Source organism: Aaosphaeria arxii, assembly GCF_010015735.1.
Source record: "Aaosphaeria arxii CBS 175.79 unplaced genomic scaffold BU24scaffold_10, whole genome shotgun sequence".
Classification (NCBI taxonomy): Eukaryota; Fungi; Ascomycota; class Dothideomycetes; order Pleosporales; genus Aaosphaeria; species Aaosphaeria arxii.
Genome location: NW_022983483.1, coordinates 619,283 through 641,022, shown reverse-complemented (window position 1 = coordinate 641,022; position 21,740 = coordinate 619,283). Strand labels below are relative to the sequence as shown.

At 48.6% G+C, this 21,740-nt stretch overlaps 10 protein-coding genes across 10 annotated transcripts; 6 read left to right on the top strand and 4 right to left on the bottom strand.

Moving 5' to 3' along the window:
- The first annotated feature begins 1,188 nt into the window (after positions 1-1,188).
- BU24DRAFT_427146 (uncharacterized protein) lies at positions 1,189-1,778 on the top strand. Its single transcript, XM_033529152.1, has one exon. It carries the CDS (start codon positions 1,238-1,240, stop codon positions 1,403-1,405), a length of 168 nt encoding a protein of 55 aa, XP_033379288.1. The 5' UTR covers positions 1,189-1,237; the 3' UTR covers positions 1,406-1,778.
- Positions 1,542-3,906, bottom strand: BU24DRAFT_49433 (uncharacterized protein). The gene has a single exon (XM_033534039.1). It carries the CDS (start codon positions 3,771-3,773, stop codon positions 1,710-1,712), a length of 2,064 nt encoding a protein of 687 aa, XP_033379287.1. The 5' UTR covers positions 3,774-3,906; the 3' UTR covers positions 1,542-1,709.
- Positions 3,907-5,355: 1,449 nt separating this feature from the next.
- BU24DRAFT_49397 (uncharacterized protein) lies at positions 5,356-6,678 on the bottom strand. The gene is made up of 3 exons (XM_033534005.1): positions 6,428-6,678; positions 6,192-6,352; positions 5,356-6,047 (listed from the first exon to the last, which is right to left on the bottom strand). The coding sequence occupies exons 2-3, from the start codon at positions 6,213-6,215 to the stop codon at positions 5,517-5,519; spliced, it is 555 nt and encodes a 184-aa protein (XP_033379286.1). The 5' UTR covers positions 6,216-6,352; positions 6,428-6,678; the 3' UTR covers positions 5,356-5,516.
- A 1,000-nt stretch (positions 6,679-7,678) lies between these two features.
- BU24DRAFT_466700 (lytic polysaccharide monooxygenase) lies at positions 7,679-8,698 on the top strand (the record flags this gene model as incomplete). The annotated part of the gene is made up of 2 exons (XM_033532390.1): positions 7,679-7,973; positions 8,028-8,698. The coding sequence occupies 2 exons, from the start codon at positions 7,679-7,681 to the stop codon at positions 8,696-8,698; spliced, it is 966 nt and encodes a 321-aa protein (XP_033379285.1).
- A 1,244-nt stretch (positions 8,699-9,942) lies between these two features.
- On the top strand, positions 9,943-12,722 carry BU24DRAFT_399037 (kinase-like protein). Its single transcript, XM_033525398.1, has 2 exons — positions 9,943-10,042; positions 10,123-12,722. Exon 2 carries the CDS (start codon positions 10,188-10,190, stop codon positions 12,336-12,338), a length of 2,151 nt encoding a protein of 716 aa, XP_033379284.1. The 5' UTR covers positions 9,943-10,042; positions 10,123-10,187; the 3' UTR covers positions 12,339-12,722.
- BU24DRAFT_466698 (uncharacterized protein) lies at positions 12,685-12,967 on the bottom strand (the record flags this gene model as incomplete). The annotated part of the gene is made up of 2 exons (XM_033532389.1): positions 12,685-12,783; positions 12,842-12,967. 2 exons carry the CDS (start codon positions 12,965-12,967, stop codon positions 12,685-12,687), a joined length of 225 nt encoding a protein of 74 aa, XP_033379283.1.
- Positions 12,968-14,351: 1,384 nt separating this feature from the next.
- Positions 14,352-14,891, top strand: BU24DRAFT_427141 (uncharacterized protein). The gene has a single exon (XM_033529151.1). It carries the CDS (start codon positions 14,504-14,506, stop codon positions 14,750-14,752), a length of 249 nt encoding a protein of 82 aa, XP_033379282.1. The 5' UTR covers positions 14,352-14,503; the 3' UTR covers positions 14,753-14,891.
- Positions 14,892-15,439: 548 nt separating this feature from the next.
- BU24DRAFT_320413 (uncharacterized protein) lies at positions 15,440-16,142 on the top strand (the record flags this gene model as incomplete). Its single annotated transcript, XM_033522920.1, has 3 exons — positions 15,440-15,834; positions 15,894-16,050; positions 16,098-16,142. Coding segments are annotated over 3 exons (597 nt in total), but the record flags the coding sequence as incomplete, so codon positions are not given.
- Positions 16,143-16,752: 610 nt separating this feature from the next.
- BU24DRAFT_355119 (glycoside hydrolase family 37 protein) lies at positions 16,753-18,835 on the bottom strand (the record flags this gene model as incomplete). The annotated part of the gene is made up of 2 exons (XM_033523838.1): positions 16,753-18,610; positions 18,666-18,835. 2 exons carry the CDS (start codon positions 18,833-18,835, stop codon positions 16,753-16,755), a joined length of 2,028 nt encoding a protein of 675 aa, XP_033379280.1.
- A 1,076-nt stretch (positions 18,836-19,911) lies between these two features.
- BU24DRAFT_427136 (3-isopropylmalate dehydrogenase) lies at positions 19,912-21,545 on the top strand. The gene is made up of 7 exons (XM_033529150.1): positions 19,912-19,982; positions 20,035-20,054; positions 20,108-20,128; positions 20,182-20,247; positions 20,298-20,393; positions 20,446-21,073; positions 21,123-21,545. The coding sequence occupies exons 1-7, from the start codon at positions 19,952-19,954 to the stop codon at positions 21,356-21,358; spliced, it is 1,098 nt and encodes a 365-aa protein (XP_033379279.1). The 5' UTR covers positions 19,912-19,951; the 3' UTR covers positions 21,359-21,545.
- Positions 21,546-21,740: the final 195 nt, after the last annotated feature.

Here is a 21,740-nt window from a genome sequence, read left to right as displayed (position 1 = left end):
ACAGACAGCGTCGCAGTTGCTTTCATTGGGACGAGAGATTTTCGCGGTCGCTTCGTCTGTTCGATAGCGTTGCTTCGAAAATGCGATATTAATGAGTTGCAACACGAAAAGACAGTGATCCTCTAGTTACACACTCATCTAGGCGGAAGACTTGCGTAGGGGTATGCCTTTTCTTTTGGGGATTTTGCTATGCACATCATATCGGTTTCGTGTATGCGTTAGAGTTGTTTGATGGGTATGTGACTTTGATATGAACATAGTTCACCCCGATGGTCTTCCTCCTGTGTCTGGAGGCTAAGTACTCATCGCGTAAGAATATTGAGATTGGCTTGCGGAACTCGTGCATGTGTTTCAAGCGAGCATTCCAGGAGGATGATAACCACGCTGCCTATCTCTTAGATTTGACGGCACAATACCATAGCAGCATGGTACTCCTTTCTCGAATGCCAACCACATCTCATCCAGCCCAGCATGTCACGACCTATCAAGACTCTCATCACTGATGTTATATCATGTAGGACAATTCGAAGATGGACGAACAATTGTTTCAATGTGGATCGATTAATGAATATCTATAGCGAGTCGACGGCATCCCGCTTGCACGCCCATCTCTGCCAAACTATACGACACGATTCTTACGAAAGGCGACCGACGTCGATGATCAAAGGAGTTTACTAAACTTTTCATAAAATTGTCAGCTAAAGTGCAATTTGAAATGAGTGACAAGAAATGCGTTCCGACAAGAATGTTGAGTTGTTTTGTGTTTCAGAATTTTCAGTGCGTAATATTTGAGTCCGCATGGTGTAATTAGGACAGCTCCAATATATGAGATTCATCATTTGACAAGAAGAGTTGGTTTTTTTTGGGTTGCGCGTTGAAATGGAAGGCAGGGAAGAGAGGCTTACCTGGGGGAAGGTTGGGGTGTGTTGAGTCTGCTGTGTGAGTGTGTTAAGAGTGATGATTGAGATGATGCATAGCTAATTGATACGATGGTCTTAGATCGAAGACGCGTCAGATACCAAAGGCGTTGTTGTTGGTGGTGGATGGTGTTTTGTTTGTTGGAGGTTTGGTGAAGAGGAAAAAAATTGGTTAAGACCAGTTGACTAGACCATTCGTGGCAAAGCGTACAATTACATACATGAGTTGGAACATCATGATGATAACGGGAACTTCATTCACTACCAAGTAGGATTTCGTGGAATGAGGACATTTAATGCGTACTGAGAAGCCTTTCAACATGCCTAAGGAGATGAATTCGCATGCCCTTACAAGTAGAAGAGAAATAAGAATCACGCCACCAAAACGAGATGTAGGACGCAAGGTTATATTCAATATAGTGGTTGTATTCTTGGAATTGGGAATGCCTTTGGGCATAAATGTACTGTACAATGTAGTGGTCCTTTAAAGCATGTTGCAAAGAGGCCCCTTGTATCAAGTCTGGTGGTTCGTTCCACAGGGATCACTTTCCAAATTGATGTTTTAAATCCCCCATCAATCGGACATGTGTTTCCTCTTCCTTCTTACAAATGGTTTCGTGCTGTTCTTTTCGGACTTATCTTGATGAAGCGCATCCAAATTTCCACAAGAGGTAGAGCTTGTGCTCATCACCACGACAACGTCAACTTTCTCGGAGCACGTCAATGGTATAGCCTCGACTCGGAACCTTGAGAACAAGATTGCTCTGATTTGACTTCGAGCAACCTTTTCCTTCATGACGCACTGATATGCTTCCGCTTTCGCGTGGGGGGAATCTCCTGTAAGATATTTGAACGCTCGAAATCTATCAGCATCACTGTTTTAGTGATTGGATTCCATAGTACATTCGGACCATGCACGTCCCCATGCTCCACTCCACAATCCAGGATTTGTGTTTCTATTTTGCTCGCTTCGGCATTCAGATCTCGACCCATAGTTGTCATCAAGTCCTTGCACGCCCGCTCACCTGCCCAGGACATTAACAGCATGTGGTGTATTCTTACCCCATAATCGAGATACCAAGGTATCTTCAGGGAGATACTCCCGAGATAGACTGGCACAAGCTCCCCTTGAATCTTTTCTAAGTGTCGGTAAACTAAGGCTTCGTGCTCCAAGTCTTCTTTGAACGCCATCACAGTTCCTTTTGCGACAAAAGTGTATTCGTAGTGCTCCAGAGATAATTTGAACAGAGCACCACGGGCACCTTGCTTTCCGAGTGGCAAAATTCCATTATCGGGATCTTCATCGAGTTGATGTAACATATGTTCCACAAAAGACTTGTGATTCATAGTATGATGGTTGGTATTTCGATAGCCACGATGTGCGTCGATATTTGGACAAGAATCATCTAAGAGCTGTTCTCGTACGAGTCCGAGCAGGCAGGCTTGAGTGCAGTACGGCCGGTGGCGTATATCATTCTCTGTAGCTTGCTTCAAAATCTCGCTTGTATATGTCTCTTTGCTGGACTTCTGTGCGTGATCATCTCGGTTGCTTGATGTTTTAGCGTCTGGGTCATCGTCTGAGCTAGATGGGCTTTGTTGATCCTGCACAGAACCGTAGCTAGCCTTTCGTTTCGCTGCCGTCTTCGATTTCAACATGATTGGGGAGCGCGTGACAGAGTACTTTCGGTCTTCGGACCGCGAGGATCGTGGAGAAGTGGTGTTTTCTTTCTCGGGCATCTGGCTTAATGTAAGCTCCTCGCCAATGCCTGACCTGTCGGCATCTGTCACAATAGCCTTTCGCCATTTCTGAGAACAAGGCTTTGAGCGCATTGCCATTAAACAAAAGGCCAAGGTCTGGCCAACTGCGGTCCGATGAGGTAAGATATCCATCCCGGCCTCGGCCTCAGCTTCAACGAGAGGTTCTGCAAGATGGTGGTAGAGCGTGTGTGGCTCATGCACTAGAATCTTTAGAAAGACGTCGATAGGTCCGGAAGTTATTTTGCTATACAGGAGGCCATTCTCAACCATGGAGGAATAAGCCTGAGCAAAAGCTGTTGTCACCAACTGTTCCGATCTATACACAAAGTTTGAATCCGAATTTGACGGTATTGTAGTCCGATTGATGACTTCAGACAGATTCATGGATCCACTATCCGCTCGCTGAAGGCCAGTTCTCAGCACAGAGGCCGTCAGTCCGTCAGCTGCTTCGTATTGCACAAGCATGCAGAGGCGCTGTGCACCGTTGGATTCCTCGACGTAGACGCAACGCTGATCGGTGCGTCGGGGATTTGGGGTCGAGTCTGAAGTCTGAGCCTGAACCTCTTCGTTGCTATCATCAAGAGAGCTGACGGGCCATGCGAACAAAATACTGCCTTCCAATTGAAGGCGAGTGTCGTTTATCTGTGCAAGTTGTTCGATGACTGTCTCCACAGGGTTTTCAACGGCCACTGAGTGATATATCTCCACAGTCTTCTCACTTGCCAGTGGTCGGTTGTGAAGCATTCGCTCAAGTTGCTTTCCACGTTCTTCGATGAAATGAAGGGAGGAAAATAATCGCTTATCGGCGACACAGTCGCCAACGGTCTGGAAAATGTGGTGCTGTCTTGTTTGAAAATCTTCCCAAGGCTTCAATAACCTCGGGCGAGGCATGTCTCCCGGTCTCGACATAGAGCTCTGTGTGTGAAGATTCCAGTACGCCTGGACACGAATTGGCCCAGAGAGTGATGTATGATGGGCGCGAAGATATTCTTGAAGAGTGGTACGTTTGGTCTTCGCTTCTGCTTCTTGTCGCTCCTGCTTTGTTTCCTTAATCAACTGCTTTAGACGCGCAATCTCTTGTTGCTCCCACGATGTCATTGGGCGGTTGCGTGCTTGTTGTTGAGCGGAAAGTATGCGTTCGTGTTGTTGAAAGAGGACCAATGAGCTGTATACGCCCTCCAGCTCTATGTTCCTCTCTGGTTGCTCGCGAAAATATCTAGGTTGGTAGGTCTCTAACGCAAGAATTTAAGTAGCAGGAAGTCAAGTACGTGGCAGTAGGTACCTGCGTAGTTGGCCCCGACGCCCTCTAGGCTGCCACAGGCACTAGTATTATTGAAGACGTAAATATCTAAATCACTTTAGAGAAAATGGTGTGTGCAATTTAAGGTTGTGGACCTGGTCTCTAATTGGTCGATCTGTGAGGCTCTTTGTTGAAATGGAATTTCACCTGTCGGTTACGGTACATTGGGGCTGGAGTCACTTCATTTTTAGCTCTCACTTGACTAAGTCGTGATGTAGCTGCGGGGCTACGCTTCTTCTGATGGTAACAACGGTGCAAGATGATCCAGCCGCTCAAATGAAAATGGAAGTGAAGCTTAGAAAACCCCATCGTCTTCAGATCTGCCATCCTCAGGAAAGATCTCCTTTGCGAGGCGAGACCCAAATGTGAAAACAGTCAAGTGAAGATGTGTGTAGAAAAACATCTTAGTCTTGGCCTGCAAGTACCAAGCGGTTTGATTGTATTATTGTGAGCAATCGAAAGCATAGGCTGTATGATCATGAGAGAAATGACAGTGAACAATAGCAAAGAGGGTGGAGTCAGGCACCTGGCCTTGTCTACTGGAATGGACACGTCTGAAGTAGAAGTCAAGGAAGATGGATGCTGTGCATTACTGCGGGATACTACATACATAAGATAAATCTGGTTGTTATTGTTGACCGATATGTGCTCGAAATGTCAGTGCAAGACTATCGTGATTTATGCCATCAATAAGAGACATGGGCTGCCTTATTCTGGACATAACTATTGGAATGTGTCCATAGATAGGGTAATAGTTACGTAGAAGAGAAAGAATTTGCCTGAGTACTTGATCGTATGAAGACCATAATCATGACCAACTTGGTCCCTTGCAATTTGTTTGGAAGCTTTTGGTGGAGATTTCAGTTTCAGGTATTGGCATAACTTCATTTCATCGCATTAAGACTTCAAATTACTTTTTGTATAATAGGTACGGTCTCACAACGGGAACTCTTGGTGAGTAATAGGGAAAACTGTGCCTGAACATCAAGAATCGAGATATAGGACTGCGACTAGGATCGACCAAAATGGCTTTGGTCGTCAGGCACCGCCGCGGCGGCTGGCAAGGAACAGGTACGTGCCTCATATACCGATTAATGGACAGTGGCGGACAGGCCCAATTGACGGCTTGGACTTGGTGACAGTTGAAACAGTGGGTCGGAACGACCGATACTTGGCGGGGAGTCGGGCGGTGTTCAGGGCGTGATCCACTCCTACACATTGACTACTTAGGCATCTGGAAATGCTCTCCGAAAGAGGAAATCGTGTTTGTCGTGGAGATGAGTGAGGATAAAGGGGATGAAAGGAAGGTCGAAGGTAGAACGCAGATTACGTTTTGAAGTGAATGAGGAGGGGAGATGAAGGAGAATGAGTGGATCGAAAGAAGGCAATGGTCGCGGCTAACGGGAGTGCCTAGCTGGTGCAAGAGTGCGAGGGCTCGAGGTTCAGGACAAATGAACGGCGACAGATGACCAAGCGCTACGAGACATTGTGCCACAGAACTGCGTAAGTTCTTTTCGGGATCGGATGAGGCGAGGGGAGACCTACAAGGCTCGCTGGTGGAAGCATCGCCCGACAGCGGTCATTGGGAATCCCAAAGGTACACTCCGTTTGCTCAATCGAAAGTAGGTTTCTGATAGGCAAAGTCTAATTTGGAGGGGAAGAGATGCCTTAGAGAGAGCCTCTGGAAGAATGCACCGTCCCTGGACGAGCTTGTGCATCACAAGCCCGAGCTCTGCAGCACATGCGGATGTAACCAAACTCGGCAGGTATCTCTTCCTCGAAGTTTCTGCGAAGGATTCGTATGGTCTTGTCTCTCCATGCACCCAGCCGGAGGACGCATCATGAGCTAGATGAGACGGCGCAGTGAGAATGTATTGTTCATCTTTAGAGCCATCGGGAACTTGAACTTGGTCATCCTTTTTGAAAAAGCATTTATGCTTCTGCGCACACCCATAGTCCCTTGCGGAGACACAGCGGTCGTCCTTGACGAATTGAATTGATACAAGCAAAACAAAGAGGTAAGTGGAAATGCCCCTAAAACAGGTCATGCAGGAGTAAAGACCAAGTAGGATCTGGATAGGATGAGCGGATGCTTGCAGTGTTAATTTAGGTAGGACAGGGCTAACGTTAAACATTCATCCCGCCGCTCATCCAGTAAGCAAAGGCAGGAGGCAGGAGGTAGAGGAAACATGCAGCTTGCGTGACAGTCTACTCACCTCTACGTACGACTCATAAGACATGTTGTAACAAGTTCATCCGTGGTATGTGGTCATCGGTACATACCCATGCATTCCATGCCCCATGTCAGTGCCAGTGTCTATCGATAAGAACAGGGCCAGCGAAAATGGCCCTGGATTGCAGGATTGATCTGGATTGCCTGAAGGATTCATTGAATTATGAAAGGAGGGTGTGCTTAAAAACCATGTCTCAGGGCGGCTAAGCAGGTACATACAGTGCTATGCAATAGATTTGCGGCGATTTGATGGGTCTGTCGGATTGGCATTCTTCATGTTGCAGTGACGACCTATGCAGGCATCTATGACGGCTGCGGTCTTGTCAGGCGATATTCTTTGCTTCCTAGTCCGTCTCCCACATTGAGCCACAGATATGCCTCACATACGCCAGAGAGCCATGTGAGGCTCTAGGGGTGATGGATCAGATTCATCTGGGCAAGGTCAAGTGCGCGGTTCCCCAGTTGTTCCCGTTCTGTGGTTTTATTCGGTTATCGCCTCCCCCCTTGCCCAGGGAGCCTTTTGGTGGCAGAGACAAGCGCCAGGTTGGTTACGAAAGGGGGAAAGCTTGAAACATGCACGGAACGACCCCCAGAAATGGCGGGTTCATGGTCAATCAAACTCCAAGATGCTGCAACCAGATTACCACCATCTATCATCACCACCACTCAACCGTACCCTTTCTCCATCTCCAGAATTTAGACTGAGTTCAGGAACAAACGCCCCAGATGACTCTCCACTGGCTCTTCCCGCACCCGACATTGCGTTTCGAAACATCAAACGCCGCTCTAACTAACACCCTGCAGTGACCTCCGATGAGACGGAGCTGCGCACACTGGCTGTGGCAAAGCCATGGGCACGCTTCTGTTTGTCTCATGCTTTGTCTTTGGAACCCAGTCGAGGTTCGCTATAGATCCCTCTGCGCGGCCTTTGTGTTGCACAACGGCTGAGGCGCTGGCTTGCTCATCTCCCGCTAGACCCTCGCCGCTGATATTGCTCACACCTCTGAGCACTTGGTAGCCACTATAGGTCATGAGTGCAATGTTTAAGAAGGCTTCAACGCCGCTATTCACTTTCATCATCACACCGTGACACACTCTTTTGCAGGCAAGCCCTGAGTCTTGGTGGACTTTTCACTCCTTCACTCCTTTCGTGTTTTTGGTTACCAAACGCAGGCCCGTTTACCCTCTTTCAGCCTCTTCCTTGTAGCCGTTGTCTTCCGTTCTTCTGTTACTGGACTTGCGACCTGAATCTCAGAGTCAACATACACAGTGCAACATCTTGTCAACTGACATCTGTCAAAGCAAGCTTGTCATATTCGTTGTGCAGTTTCGAAGCAAAGCCAAAACGAAAGAAAGCAGCCCGTTCTTTGCCCTTGTCACTCTTTTATACATAAGAACCGCAAACTCTTGTCCTTTACACGCACTATCATCAACCTCATCTCAGGGAAACGCAATAAACTACACGTCACCATGTATATGACTCTTGCCGTTATGGCGCTCATGGGCGCAGCTCATGCCCACATGCACCTGCAATTCCCCCCAACTTTGAGGGGTGATAACAACCCCTTCACCAAGCAGGTTGACCCCAAGCTCAACTACCCCTACGGCTGCTGTGGAATGGAACCTCTCGATACTTGCCACGGCCATCTTGATGCTCTTGACACTGACGAAGGTCAATCTGTCGTGACCTGGAAAGCTGGTCAAACCGCCAACTTCACGCTCTCGGGCCACAGGATCCGTTCTGAAATTGAGAACCCTGAGGGAGGTATGTATCACGCTCTCTGGCATATTCATTGAACATATCTAATGAAGATTAAAGGTACCCATTACGGGGGCTCATGCCAAATCGGGTTCTCCGTTGATGGTGGTAAGACGTTCAAGATCGCCTCAACCTGGAATGGGAACTGTCCTTTGCGCGAGGGCTCTCAAGATCCCAGCACCCAGAAGTTCGACTTCACCGTCCCAGCAGACATGCCTTCTGGAAAGGCAGTCTTCGCCTGGACTTGGATCAATCGTGAGAAGGAATTCAACATGAACTGCGCATCGGTCACCATCACTGGCGGTAAAAGCGAATCCCCCAAGGGCCCACAGCAAAGTGCTTCTCCCACCAAGCCACAGCAGAGTGCCACCCCTACTCCACCAAGTTCACAGCCTCCGAACCAGCAGTACACACTCTCTGGTTGCACGTGCGAGTGTCCAAGCGACTCATGGACTAAAGGCTGCGAATGCTACGACTGCACGTCGCCCAAGACAAAGCGTCACCTCGTGGCCCGACAAGCCTTGGATCTCCACAAGCGTCGCCTCCAGAGCTTTGCATCACGCAACACCAATGCCCGACGCGTTGTGGCCTTCGCCCAACGTGGAAACATGATGATCAACCCCAGCGGCTGCGACCTTCCAGGTAACCCCAACGAAGTCGAGTTTGACCCTGCCGGTGGTGAAATTCATGAGGGCGATGGCGAGTACAACCTCGCTCCGCTTCAGTGCTGAGAGATGCTTCGCATTCGCTTCTCTGAGGCATAAATCCCTTAGTTTCGCGTAGGTTGATCCTACCTTTCATTTCTGACTGTATATACCCTTTGTGCATCGTTTTGTTTCCATCCTTTCTCTTCTCTACACAACACCTTTGGCAATCGTCACTCCCCCAATCTTTGAAACTCTCTTGCAGGATAGTTCGTATCTCAAGGCATCGCTGGCGGGATTTCGAGATCAATCTTCACAATGCATGGCACAACTTTCATACTTCTTCAAATATTCATAACAATCAGTCAATATCATACACATCAAAGGTCTAGGAATTGTGATAGTGTCCGATCTGAACCCGTGATGCTTTCGTCATTTGACACATACAAGTCATTAACATTGTATGAACAGCAGTGTAAGATCATTCGCTACGTAGATATAGTCTCTGTCTCTACACTCGTCGAAGTAGGATACGATACGAGGGCCATCTCGTATGATAGTACACAACAATCCATATTTCAAGACCCGTACTCTGGTTAATAGTAGAGATCTATGCGTCATCTTTATCTACCAACAACAGCATGCTTCTCAGTGTCTACGGTATTATTTTAGTACAATCAGATCCCAAGTGCTTCTACAACGTGTGGTCAAAATGTCAAGTCTTTACCAGGCGCCTTCACGCGGCGAAGCCACCGAAATCCCCAGAGTTTGATAAGAGCAGGAAGTACGTCTGGCTCAAAATCTGTACCTGGTTTTCGGTGTAGCTTTTGAGCAAGGTCGAGATGAAATGTAGGATGGAGCCACATAGCCTCGTTTTCCGTTTTCTAGAGAATGGCTATTGTGCTAAAGTCTAGCTATAAGAGCCCGTCTTAGTCTTTCTTTCGAGCAGCCAAAAGCAAATAAAGCGGGCCAGGAATCGGTTGGGGATATCGCAGCCGGGGCAGATCTTACATACACCAAGTACACACAGTAAGGCCTAAACTATTAGCATTATAGCTTGTAACTAATATCGAGTCCGCCTAATAAGATTATTTGGTTCATGTAATTGCTAGCGTCCATTCTAAGCAAAAGGTTTTATTTGGCGTAGCGATATACAATCTCAGCCCTACATAAAGCCGGCCACCCGCTTTTCTCAGTCACCATAGGATTGCCTTCAGCCTTGCCAGATTTTCAAGCTTCGGAGATGAATATGAGAGGTTCGGAAGAATATACGTCCGCACCCGAGCTTACTTGACTCGTCCTATTCAGCTGGCATCTGTTTCTCAGCCTGACTACATCAATCCTCGACAGTGAACTGAACAACAGACCTCAGGTCTCACGAATGACAGAATCGGGAACTCGCATGTATTGTTCCCTACTCCATATATTTGAGTATGTTGGATCAAATTTCTCTCCCTCTTAGCTTTGTTTAAACGTCCACAGAACTTAGCTGTAATTCTGACCATAGTCAGGTCTATACCCGGTCCTTTCCCAATAACTGCATCGTGCAAAAGCAGTTCAAACAGCAAGGGAAGCAATGCGCAAGTTTTTACGAGATATAGCCCTCACCTCTGCAACAAAGCTAGACTTCGACAGAGGAACACGTTTGACCAACGAGGGGCGTCACAGTGAGGCAGAGGACGTATTTCGCCAATTAGTGCGCATGCAAGAAGAGACACTTGGACCAGACCACAAAGACACGCTCTACAGCAAGTTCTGGCTAGGAAAAACGCTCTATAGGCAGGAGACGTATAGTGAGGCAGAGGAGGTGCTTCGTCAAACAGTGCGCGGGCAAGAGCAGACACTTGGACCAGACCATGCGAACACGCTACATAGCAAGCGCTGGCTAGGAGCAGCACTCTGTAAGCAGGAGAAGTACAGTGAGGCAGAGGAGGTGCTTCGCCAGACATTGCATAGGCTCGAGCAGACACTTGGACCAGACCGTGCGGACACGCTATCTTGCAAGGGCTGGCTAGGAGTAACACTCTATAAGCAGGAGAAGTACAGTGAGGCAGAGGAGGTACTTCGCCAGACATTACGTGGGAAAGAGCGAGCACTCGGACAAGACCACATTTCCTCGCTCGACACCAGGTTCTGGCTGGGATCAGTGCTCAATGAGCAGAAGAAATACATGGAGGCAGAGGAGCTGCTGCGACATCTGGTCCAACTTCGGGCAAAGGTTCTAGGCGTGAATCATGAGGACACTCATGAAAGCAAAGAATTGCTACAAAAGGTCATTCATGCAAATACGCCATCCGCGACAATCACGCCATCCGCGACAACCACGCCATCCGCGACAACCACGCCATCCGCGACAACCACGCCGAGCGAGACAACCACGCCGAGCGAGACAATAGAGCCTCATATAAAGACTGTTTTGGGCCGACTGAGTGATCTTTTCGCCGATAACAATAATAAGCAATTGGTATACACCGACACCCAGATCCAACAAGTCGCGCGATTACTACGGCAGATTAATCAACAATGGAGCAAAGTTCCAAGATTGTACATAGTTCTTCGAACTATCGACTGTTTAACCGCCATTGACACTTTCATCGACTTAGGCTACTCCGACCACTGGCTCCCCTTTACCGAAAATGGTCTTCCGTCATGTCTTCGACCCGGCGGGTGCTCACAGTTCGTCACTGCACAAAACCGGGTGATGACTAAGTCAATGGACCTTGAGAAAGGCAAGCATTGCCATTTCCAAGGGCATGACTCACTTCCGCTAGAAATGAAAGGCACCCTTGGTTCTGGAGGGTTTGGACAGGTTGACCGAGTTCTCAGCACAATCAGCTTCCGGGAGTATGCACTCAAGCGAGTGTCCCGGAGAAATTTTCTCGGTGGGCGAACAGCAGATGCTAAACGACGAAAAGAATGCGTTCAACAGTTCATCACCGAGATCAAAGTTCTGAAACGTTTAAGGCACCACCACGTGGTGGAGTTCATCGGAAGTTACACCGACTCACAGCACATAGGGCTAATCATGTGTCCTGTTGCTGATATGGATCTGTCCACCTACCTTGCGCGTGCCGATATGCCAACCTTTGGAGAGCTTCGGACCTTCTTTGGCTGTCTAGCTAGGGCGCTTGAGTTCTTGCACGGACAAAGTATCAGGCACAAAGACATCAAGCCTAGCAATATCTTGGTACACGGCGGAAACGTCCTATTCACTGACTTCGGACTGGCGCTCGACTTCACGGATCGGGACGGTAGCACTACAACTAGCATGGTGAATGGCATGACACCGAAGTACTGTGCGCCCGAGGTAGCCAACTACGAGCCTCGAAACACCTCGTCTGATATCTGGAGTCTAGGAGTCGTTTTCCTCGAGATGGTAGCGGTTCTCAAAGGTAAAACGGTGGAAGGACTTTACAAATTTCTTGGAGAGCATGGATCACGGCAGACATTCATGCGTTCAAATCTTGCTGGCATGCGTATGTTCATCGCGCAGCTTAGAGCAATAGGCAGCCCTACCGACAACGTAGTGCTTGATTGGGTCCAGGACATGGTAGAACCTCAACCACAGGAGCGGCTCACGGCGACATCGCTGATGAATTCTATCAATAGCGCATGTCAGCAACTGGGGCGTGGAGCCTTCTGCGGCATATGCTGCGCTTCGAAGGACGACGCTACAAGTGACTTGGATGAGTACTTTGATGAGCTAGACATATCTGATCCTGAGTAGAGCTTTCAAGCTTCTTACAGTTAACACATGGCGTACCTTTTCTTGATGTGGCGACATACGTTCAGCATCGGACTCAGTAGGGCAAAGAAGCTTCAATGATAGAGTCATAATCAATAAGATGCCATGGTCAGTTGACTGAAGATCACAAGAGTACGGAATCATCTGTAAAATCGGGATGAAGATTTTCTGACAAACCCATAAGCGTTGTTGTAAAGTACAGGTAGTAAAAGTTTGGTTTGATGCTCCTTTTACGTGGAGGGTTTATTAATTTTATAACGTCAATTTGTCTGATAGCACCCACTGTATGAAGTCCTGTACAGTTATGCCTAATTCCAATAGCATAGATCTATTTCAATCCGCCCTTCCGCCCGGCCTCTCGAGCTTTCTCACTACCGGGTTCAAAAGAACCAGATGAGGCTTGACCACCCTTGGAAGCAATGTCTCTCTGTCATGAAACTTTAACAACCTGTACATTACCAAAAGGTTTCACGAGGGAAGGTTACCTGCTTGTCGGCATCCATACTAGCAAAGCCGCCAAGATGCGAGGCCTCGCCGCCCTTCTTAGCGATGTTCTGCACCTCCTCCTTGGGGCGGTTGGCGAAGTTTCCTGGGTTGGTGTTGTCGGTCATGATGGTATTTGGGATAAGTTTGTGGTGTAATGTAAGAAGGAGGTACTGTTGCTTTTTGGAGTTGAATGGGATATGATGTGGTAGGAATGACTCTTTAAGGGCGGTGTTCTTCTGCAAATACTTATACTTTTACGTTCAGAAGTGATTGCCGTCAGCGTGAGGTCACTCGAGCCATGATGCAATGCAATAGTCAGAGGTTATACAGCTCTACTAGTGCATTACACGCATCAAGTCGGGCATGTCAATCTAACAATACTTAGGTCTGATCGTAAAAGGTGAGGCACGACGAACGCCATGAAGGCTACGACGGATCTGGCGAGCGCTATGGCAGGCAATCGGCGGGTATCTGACGCCGTCGATGTCATCTCCGTTCTTCTCGACCCCTGTCTGTCGTTCGGGAATCGTGGGGTAGATTGAGAGATTTCGGCTTGAGGTCAAAGTTTAGTTTTTCATGACGTCTACATGTCAACAAAGCCAGCACCTGGATTCTAGAAGTATTGCAATAGAGTAAGCATTGCTTTGCATTGTCTGATCAATCGAAGGCCCTCAGAGGAGCAGATGACAGAGTCCATTGAACAATCACATGTATAATTCCAGTAGAAATTCCAATGAACGAGGTAGAATGTATGTTGTCATTATGATCTGTTTACACTTGGACTTGCGTTAGTGCATTGTGGAATTCCCAATTGTCTCGAAGCAAATACATCGAAGCTAGACTTGTCCCTGACAATCACGTGTAGGCGCGTCAGCGTGCGACCGTGTCATCGATATTTCGTCAGATTGCAATGAGGCATTGTGTAATTGATATGCATCATCGTATTTAGGGTAGACATTGTTGTCATGACGTTCAATTAAAAGGAGGGCTCTCCGGAAGACTATTCCTTGATAAGGTTAGTGGAACTTAGAGCATCGGGATACTCTTGAGATCTATAGATGCATGAAGCTGAGTAACGATTCTGAACTAACATGCTAATTGTAATGGTATGTTCCTTTCTTAATGGTCAGTAGGAATGGTAAACGACGTTGCACATAGGACTTAGAGTCTTCACTCATTTGATTCATGATAGTGAATCAATGAAGCAGTATGCGCACAGCTGTCTGGATTGAAAGCGCCCTGATGCACCGCGCACCAATAGACAGTGAAGCAAGTATCTGAGGGGATATTTCGTAGAATTAAAGGATCTACGAAACAGTTTGCTGGCGCAAATCACATGCACTTCCCATAGCAAAGAATGTGCCAGTCCGCATTCCGCATCAGCAGGCAGCGCTTATGCAATCAGCAGCCCAGCGCAAACAAACTGTCTCAAAAACTGCCGACCGAACCGTCTATATAAGATGGGCCGACCAGAGTCGCGTTTCATCCGCATGCTGTCTTTCGGCTTGGCCCGGAGTCGCATGTGTGGCTTTGAAACATTGGTACGGACACACGCCCCCACATGTGCCGGCATCCTCAAACGACACGCGGATAACATCAAACATCAATTATATGAACGCGCCCAATCCTCACTGGCTGATGAGGGGAAAACGTGAATATATATGGCATTCTTTGAAGGTTTGGCAGGCTTCTTGGTTGCGCTTAGTATATGCGGAAACGTTCGATTACCCACAAGTTTACCCACGGCTTGTCTGTCCACTTGCGGACTGCGGCGGTTGTCGAAGAAGCTGGCCTCAGAAAAGGGGATACTTCCAAGATGTAGTACAATGCCTTCGATCCGGTCCGCGTATGCTTTTTTGTGGTACGACGAGTATCTTGCGAATTGTCGCAACCAAGAGATCACGACTTAGAGTGTGTTCAAGCACGTCGCATCAGATTGCGCAGTTGTGGACGCGGCTGTCGTCGTCATTTCCATATAAACGGCCCATCGCATTGATTCACGAGCACGTACGAATGCGCCTATGTACTCTCTAATTTTGGAGCTATCAGATCCTGAGTCCTGAAGCAGTAATGGACGCCCTGTCTGGGACAGACAGAGGGGATGTGCCTTCCAAGGAACATGACCAAGCGAACCGTAATCAACGAATGAGGACGTGTCGCACATTCACCACCCTAGTCTTCCTCAGGCTCGTGGGCCCTGGCATGATTTCTGAAACAAAGACTGTTGAAAGTTCTCAAAAGGAAATGCGTAGATCATACCTAGTTTGGCCTTGGCTGCCTTGGGGTCATTGATGATTACCCATTTGCGTCGTTACGAAATGCCTTATAGATGTTTCCTGTTCTGCCTTCTCCTGTGATCGCTTTTGCATCAACTTCCTTTCCTTTTCTTAACATTCTTGTTAATTCGTTGGTGTTTATTTCTATCTGTCGCTGGATATTCGGCAGATCACCGTTGAACGGTTTGTAGTCATTCTTTTCTTCGTTTCTTCCACACACCGTTGATCGGTACTCCCACTATAATCCACTCCTTCGTCGACGATACAGTACCAATCCGGAAAACATCCAAAATGCATATCCTCACAACATCAACACTCTCCCTTCTGGTCGCGAGCGCAGCAGCCGCTCCCCTAGCATCTGCGCCCATGAAGCGCCAGGAACCCGGCAACACGACTACACCCACTGGCGGAAACAAGCTCATCACAGTCATTGTCGGCGGACCGCAAGACACCTTCATCCCGAACAAAGTCAACGCCGCGCCTGGAGACATCATCCAATTCCAGTTCAGCAATGGAAACCACACGGTGACGCAGTCGACCGCGACCGATGCGTGCAAGCCCCTGGCAGGCGGCGTCCACAGTGGACATATTCCCTTCCAGGACGGACAGCAGACTGTGGGAACGTTCAATATGTTGGTACCGAGCTCGGACACTATGTTCCTGTACTGCGCGACTGGGCCGCATTGCCAGAATGGCCAGGTTATGATCGTCAATCCGTAAGCGCTTGTCCCAGGAAACTGTCTACAATATGCGATGCTAACGTAGTAATTTCTAGCGCAAATGACCAGCAGATTCTCGACTACACCAAGTTGGCCGCGGCATCAGGAGAGAGTGTCGACGGTGCCGAAGCAAGAGGCGGCATCATTAGCGAGCTTCCGCTTGCCAACGCGGCCTTTACGCCTGCCCCACCTGAGGAGGTAAGTTCTACTCCAGTGACATTTCAAGCTGGAACTTTGTCATTTACTAAAGTTAGGGTTAGGCGGCTCCTCCCGCATCTCCGGCAGAGGCTGCACCACCAGCGCCGGCGGTCGAGACACCTCCTGTCGAGGAAGAGAAAAAGGAGGAAGAAAAGGAGAAGGAGGAGGAGTCTGAATCGGAATCAGACTCGGACTCGGACTCTGATTCTGATTCGGACGACGAGGACGAGGACGAGGACGAAGATGAAGATGATTAGTGGTGGAAGCAGAGATGTGGAAGAGCAACGCATGAAGCGTGCGAGGCATGAATGAAGATATACAACTAGGCACAAAGCCGACCCTGCACATGGTGTAGTAAGAGGCTGTCGCCACTTCCCAAGGCGTCAACTTTCCCAGGTGACGACGCGCGGCACCCAATACTGGGCATAGCCAACAGACTCAGGACTAACATGCCCATGTCGAGCCGCGTGGTAAAGTCATGCCGTGATGAGTGTATTTTGACCATTCTTGCTATGGCTTGGTCAGATTTGGGTGCCGATATCAAGCTTCGAAGGATGAAAGTCGGATTTTCTTGAACATATATTTTTAATAAGCTACCTCGCATTGAGGTTAGTAAATATTTCGACAACGAATTAAGCAAAGAAATTAAATCATGTACATTTGAAAAGTGCTAAATACAGTGAAATTCCGTCAAATCATATACACTGACATCATACATCAATTAAATCGTTTGACCCATTTGGCGTCGTTCTTGGGTAGATACACCGCACTGGGACCAGAGCGTCTCTTCACCTTAGCAGAACTCTCAGTATGAGCCGCGGTGATGTTTCCGCAGTCAGGAGTAGTCAGTTGCTGTCCAAACTGATCCACAGCCCAGATGAGAACGCCGTTCGTCCATCCGAAGCCGGTCACGACTTCGTACTCTCCACCACCGCCGACGGCGTTGATCTCAGTGTCTGCGTACTTCTCAAACATGGTGCCATTTGCGCCTTCCTCTACACCCTCAAGCTGAGGGAAATCGGGGGTCTGGCCGCCGGTGGATCGCCATGTGCAGAATGTGGAATCGAGATATCGCTGTGCGAGGCGGAGAGCGAGGTTTTGCGCCCAGACGTAATCTTCGTCAGTCGTATTTCCGCTATACTGAGTTGGGACCTCGTAAGGAGTGTTCATGAGGCCTTTGATAAGGATGTACTGGAGTGGCGGCCACACATTGGGCTCATCCCACTGCTGGCCTGTTTGTAAATTACTAGCAGCGATGGCACCAGCCCTGTCATCGAGAAGCTCTTCAATGCGAGCGAATGCGCGGCGAATCGCGGTAGGGTTGTTCTTGATGCCATCGGGTGCGGCGCCGGACCAGAATGGGTAGAATTGTGAGGGGGCAAAGGCAACTTGTTGGCCTTCGGGGGCACCGGATTCGTCATCTGCGACGGTAGAGTTGTCTGCTGGGATATATATGTCCTTGGCGCCTGAAGTCAGATTGTAATCGAAGTAGGAGAAATGCTCCTCGTCCCAGAGGACAGCAAGCATAGCCTCACTGCGTTCCTGTGCCAGGTTGGCCCACTCTTTCGCCGCCGAGTAGTTGCCCTCGCGCCGATGGAATTCAGCGATCGTGATCTCGTTGTGATAGAGGATTGAATTGAGCTCCACAGGAATAATGTTCCGGGTGTTCAAAGACCGAAGTGGGAAGAAGGTATCTGTGATAGCATCGTTGGGATTCGCAATCCAGCGTGAGGTGTAATCAAAGCCACTTTCGGCACCAGAAGCCAGGTTGGAATAAAGCTCAGCGATTTCCTCGTCTGTGAGTGGTGTCGTAACATTGAATGTTTTGCCCTCTTCATTGTAGAACGTCCCGTTGGTAGCAGTCTCGTAGTCTTCGCGGTATGACTCGGGTCTAGGTTGGTTGTTGTCTACTTCATAATTATTCAAAGAGTAGTTGGTCCCCCCAACCTCTATCACAACAGTCCTATTCTGAACCCAAAACTCATGCTCTTTTTCTAGAAGAGGGAGTGCTCGCTCTAATAGAGTGGTGTTTTGCGTGTACTCAACGTATACGCGAACCATCTGGGCAAGGAGAGGAGGTTGGGATCTGTTCAAGTAGTATTTACGCGCTCCATTAGGAACGAACCCAAATTCCTCAACGAAGTCTAGGAAATTTTCAATGATGTTTTCGGCAATCTGGGTGAATGAACCTTTGGTCCTAAGAAGGCCCTCGACGATCCAGAAAGAATCCCAATAATATGGTTCTCGGAACCGACCACCGGCGATTACAAAAGTGCGGTTTACCGGCAGAAACGAATCGTCGCAACCCGTGCAGTTGGTACGTTCTACATATCGACGAGTCAACTGAGGCCAAATGTCAATCACCTGGCTGGTGAAGTTGGCTACAGTGCTGCTGTTGACGTTGTCCAAGAAGTCGGGTGATGTTTCAAGCTGATCGACTGGGACCTCCTCAAGCTCGCCGCCCGCAACGCCAAAGTTTTCTGTGAGGAAGTCTTGCAATTCGGTGTTGTTTTGAATGGGCCTGGACAGATTCTGGAAGGCAGCAAGTACTTCGTCCGAGGGTTTCAATGTCGGCCTTAGTAACTATGTTAATCCTTGCTTGTGTAACAATAGGGGAGCGTTAATCTTACAAGTCTACGAATAGCTTCGAATCTTCAAAGGGACGAGCGAGCCCGATCTCTCTGAGCATGTCGCCATAACAGTAGATCTCGGAATCACAAGGCGCTGTAATATTGCCATTTGTGTATATAGAGGCCACGAGAGGCACGAGGGTCAACGCCCATGAGATCGAGCACTTCATGATGGGAGGCAACACAAAATGCAGAGAAGATGTCAGGCACACTTCGAGTGTAATGTCACGGGAGGTGCGATACTTTTATGTCTCCTCACGGAGCATTGATCCGGCTTGTGCCTATGCGCATTTGCGTAATAACCTGACCGGACGTGCAAAGCTATGGGCCAAAAAGACAGGGAACGTCAGCGGCGTGCACACTGAGCAACCAGAAAGAGCTTAAGCTATGGAACATGCAGAGACACCAGAAGAGCCGCGTGGCACGCCAATGGGCTGACGGCTGGGTATTTTCTCTGTACCCCACAAAACCTCATTGTGGAGAAGTACAAACAGTCAGGTTCCCTCTTTGATGGCGTTGCTCAAGATGCTCCAGTGATGTCACGCCAAGGCGGCCATCCGCCGATGGCCATCACTCGATGCTGGGAAGTCTTGCCAGCCACGATGGTACGCGATTTCAAGAAATGCTGAGAATCATTTTGAATGGATTTATGGCCCTGGACAGCAAAAGGCTACTGTAAAATTCGCATTCCAGCGTTGAGCCAAGGTTGTGTATTGGTATGATGAGGTATGTTATGGCAAAGAAGGATACGGAGCAATCTTCTCCATGTTACATAGATACGGAGCAGTTGCCAATTGTACGGTGCAAGGCCATCTCCTTCATAAGAATAAATCAAGTAATGATCAGTGAATGACTGTGAGACCATGTATGTATCTTGATCAATTTAACATATTTCTCTTGTCCGTGAATCTTGCTTCCGGCATACAGGACACACCATGTAATTTCATATTTGCAATAATCGGATCAGTGCCTCTCCACATCGGAAGCATTCCGGGATCCTCGGTTTGTACACATTGCTGATCGGATTCTGCCGCGCATATGCGGAAAGGTCGCGAGAATGTATCGGCATTGTAAACTTATGGAGCCAAAGAGGAATGAGCGTCGTTAAGGGCAAAGTGTTTGTTTGCCTTCGAGACATGCGATGTGCTCGGCTGTGTGCGCTCCGAAATCGGAGGTCCGGCTTTCGGCGGGGTACTACAATTTCATGTGGGGGAGCTTCTTCTTGAAATATTTCGAGCTTGTCGCTGTCACACTCTCACAATCATTTTCTCGAACAATCCACCAACATGCCTGAATTCAACATTGTAGTATTTGGCGGTAAGTACAGACCTTCTCAAGAGAAACTAACAGCTGACCCATTGGACCCTAGGCGATGGTGTTGGCCCTGAGGTAAAGCTACATGCGTCCATTGCAAAGACTAGGCTCACATGAATCATCTCTAGGTCGTAGCAGAGGCAATCAAGGTATGTACCACCTCCGATAGAGCACTTGGATAAATCATTAACATCAATCGTAGGTCCTCAAGGTCGTCGAGAACAACACCGATGTGAAGTTCAACTTCCAGGACCATCTCTTCGGAGGGGTACGTCAATTGCCATCTGCTCAGATGAGCACACGCTGACACAATTATAGTGCTCTATTGACGCACACAACAATCCCCTGACAGAGGAGGCATTGGCTGCTGCCAAGTCAGCAAATGCCATCATTCTCGGCGCCGTGGGAGGACCGGTAAAGACCAAGACCCGGCCGCAACGTTAGCATGTGCTAATCAACTCTTCAGAAATGGGGAACCGGCAAGGTTCGACCTGAACAAGGCATCTTGCGACTCCGAAAAGAACTCGGTACTTTCGGTAACCTCCGACCCTGCTTCTTCGCTTCAGACTCCCTCGTCGATGCATCCCCGCTCAAGGCCGAGGTCTGCCGTGGCACAAACTTCAACATCATCCGCGAACTCACGGGTGGAATATACTTTGGCGACCGAAAGGAGGATGAGGGTGATGGCAAGGCTATGGACACAGAACCCTACTCGGTGGAGGAGATCGAGCGTGTGGTGCGATTGGCAGGTAACCTCGCTTCCGTTGAGAACCCACCGGTCCCTGTCTGGAGTCTGGACAAGGCCAACGTGTTGGCAACTTCAAGATTATGGCGCAAGACTTTCGAGAGGATCATGAAGGAGGAGTACCCACACCTCAAGTCTGGAACACATCTCATCGACTCCGCCGCCATGTTGATGGTGAAGAACCCCAGAGCTTTGAACGGTGTCATTGTCACCAGCAACCTTTTCGGAGACATCATCAGCGACGAGGCTAGTGTCATCCCTGGAAGCTTGGGTCTCCTCCCCAGTGCCAGTTTGGGAGGAATCCCCGATGGCAAGACCAATATCAATGGCATCTACGAGCCCATTCACGGTATGTTTACCAATTACTCACAGAGTCGTCCATATCTAACTTTCCCCAGGCTCTGCTCCCGACATCGCTGGGCAAGGCATCGTCAACCCTGTCGCAACAATTCTCTCAATGAGCATGATGTTGAAATACTCCCTCTGCCGTCCCGAGATCGCACAGAAGATCGACGAGGCAACGAAGATTGTCATCGACAATGGAATTCGCACCAAGGACATCGGCGGTTCCGCCAAGACCTCCGAGGTTGGTGATGCCGTCGCGGCTGAGCTTGAGAAGCTCCTCAAGAAATAAACGAATAAGAATAGAAAGATGACTACTTGGAAAAGACTATAGTAGATCAAGCTGAGTAAAAAAGAAATCTGGCATTCTAAAAGTGGACGTGGGATTTTAGCTGATACCCGGCCATGAACAACGCGCATCAACGAGATACCGAGCCATCGCGCTCCCTAACATAATCATCCAATCAACATTGTTCCCATTTCATCTTTTTGCGCCATGCTGATGTTGTGTTAACGAGTTCTGTCTTAGCCTGGTCAGTGCAGACGCCACAGCTACGAGACGTTACATTATGGATAGCGTACGAGTAGGCTGAAGCTAAACTTTCTACACAGCTCATGAACTGCATGCAAGAACAGTATTTACTAAGCGAATCCTACAGACAAGAGACGAAATG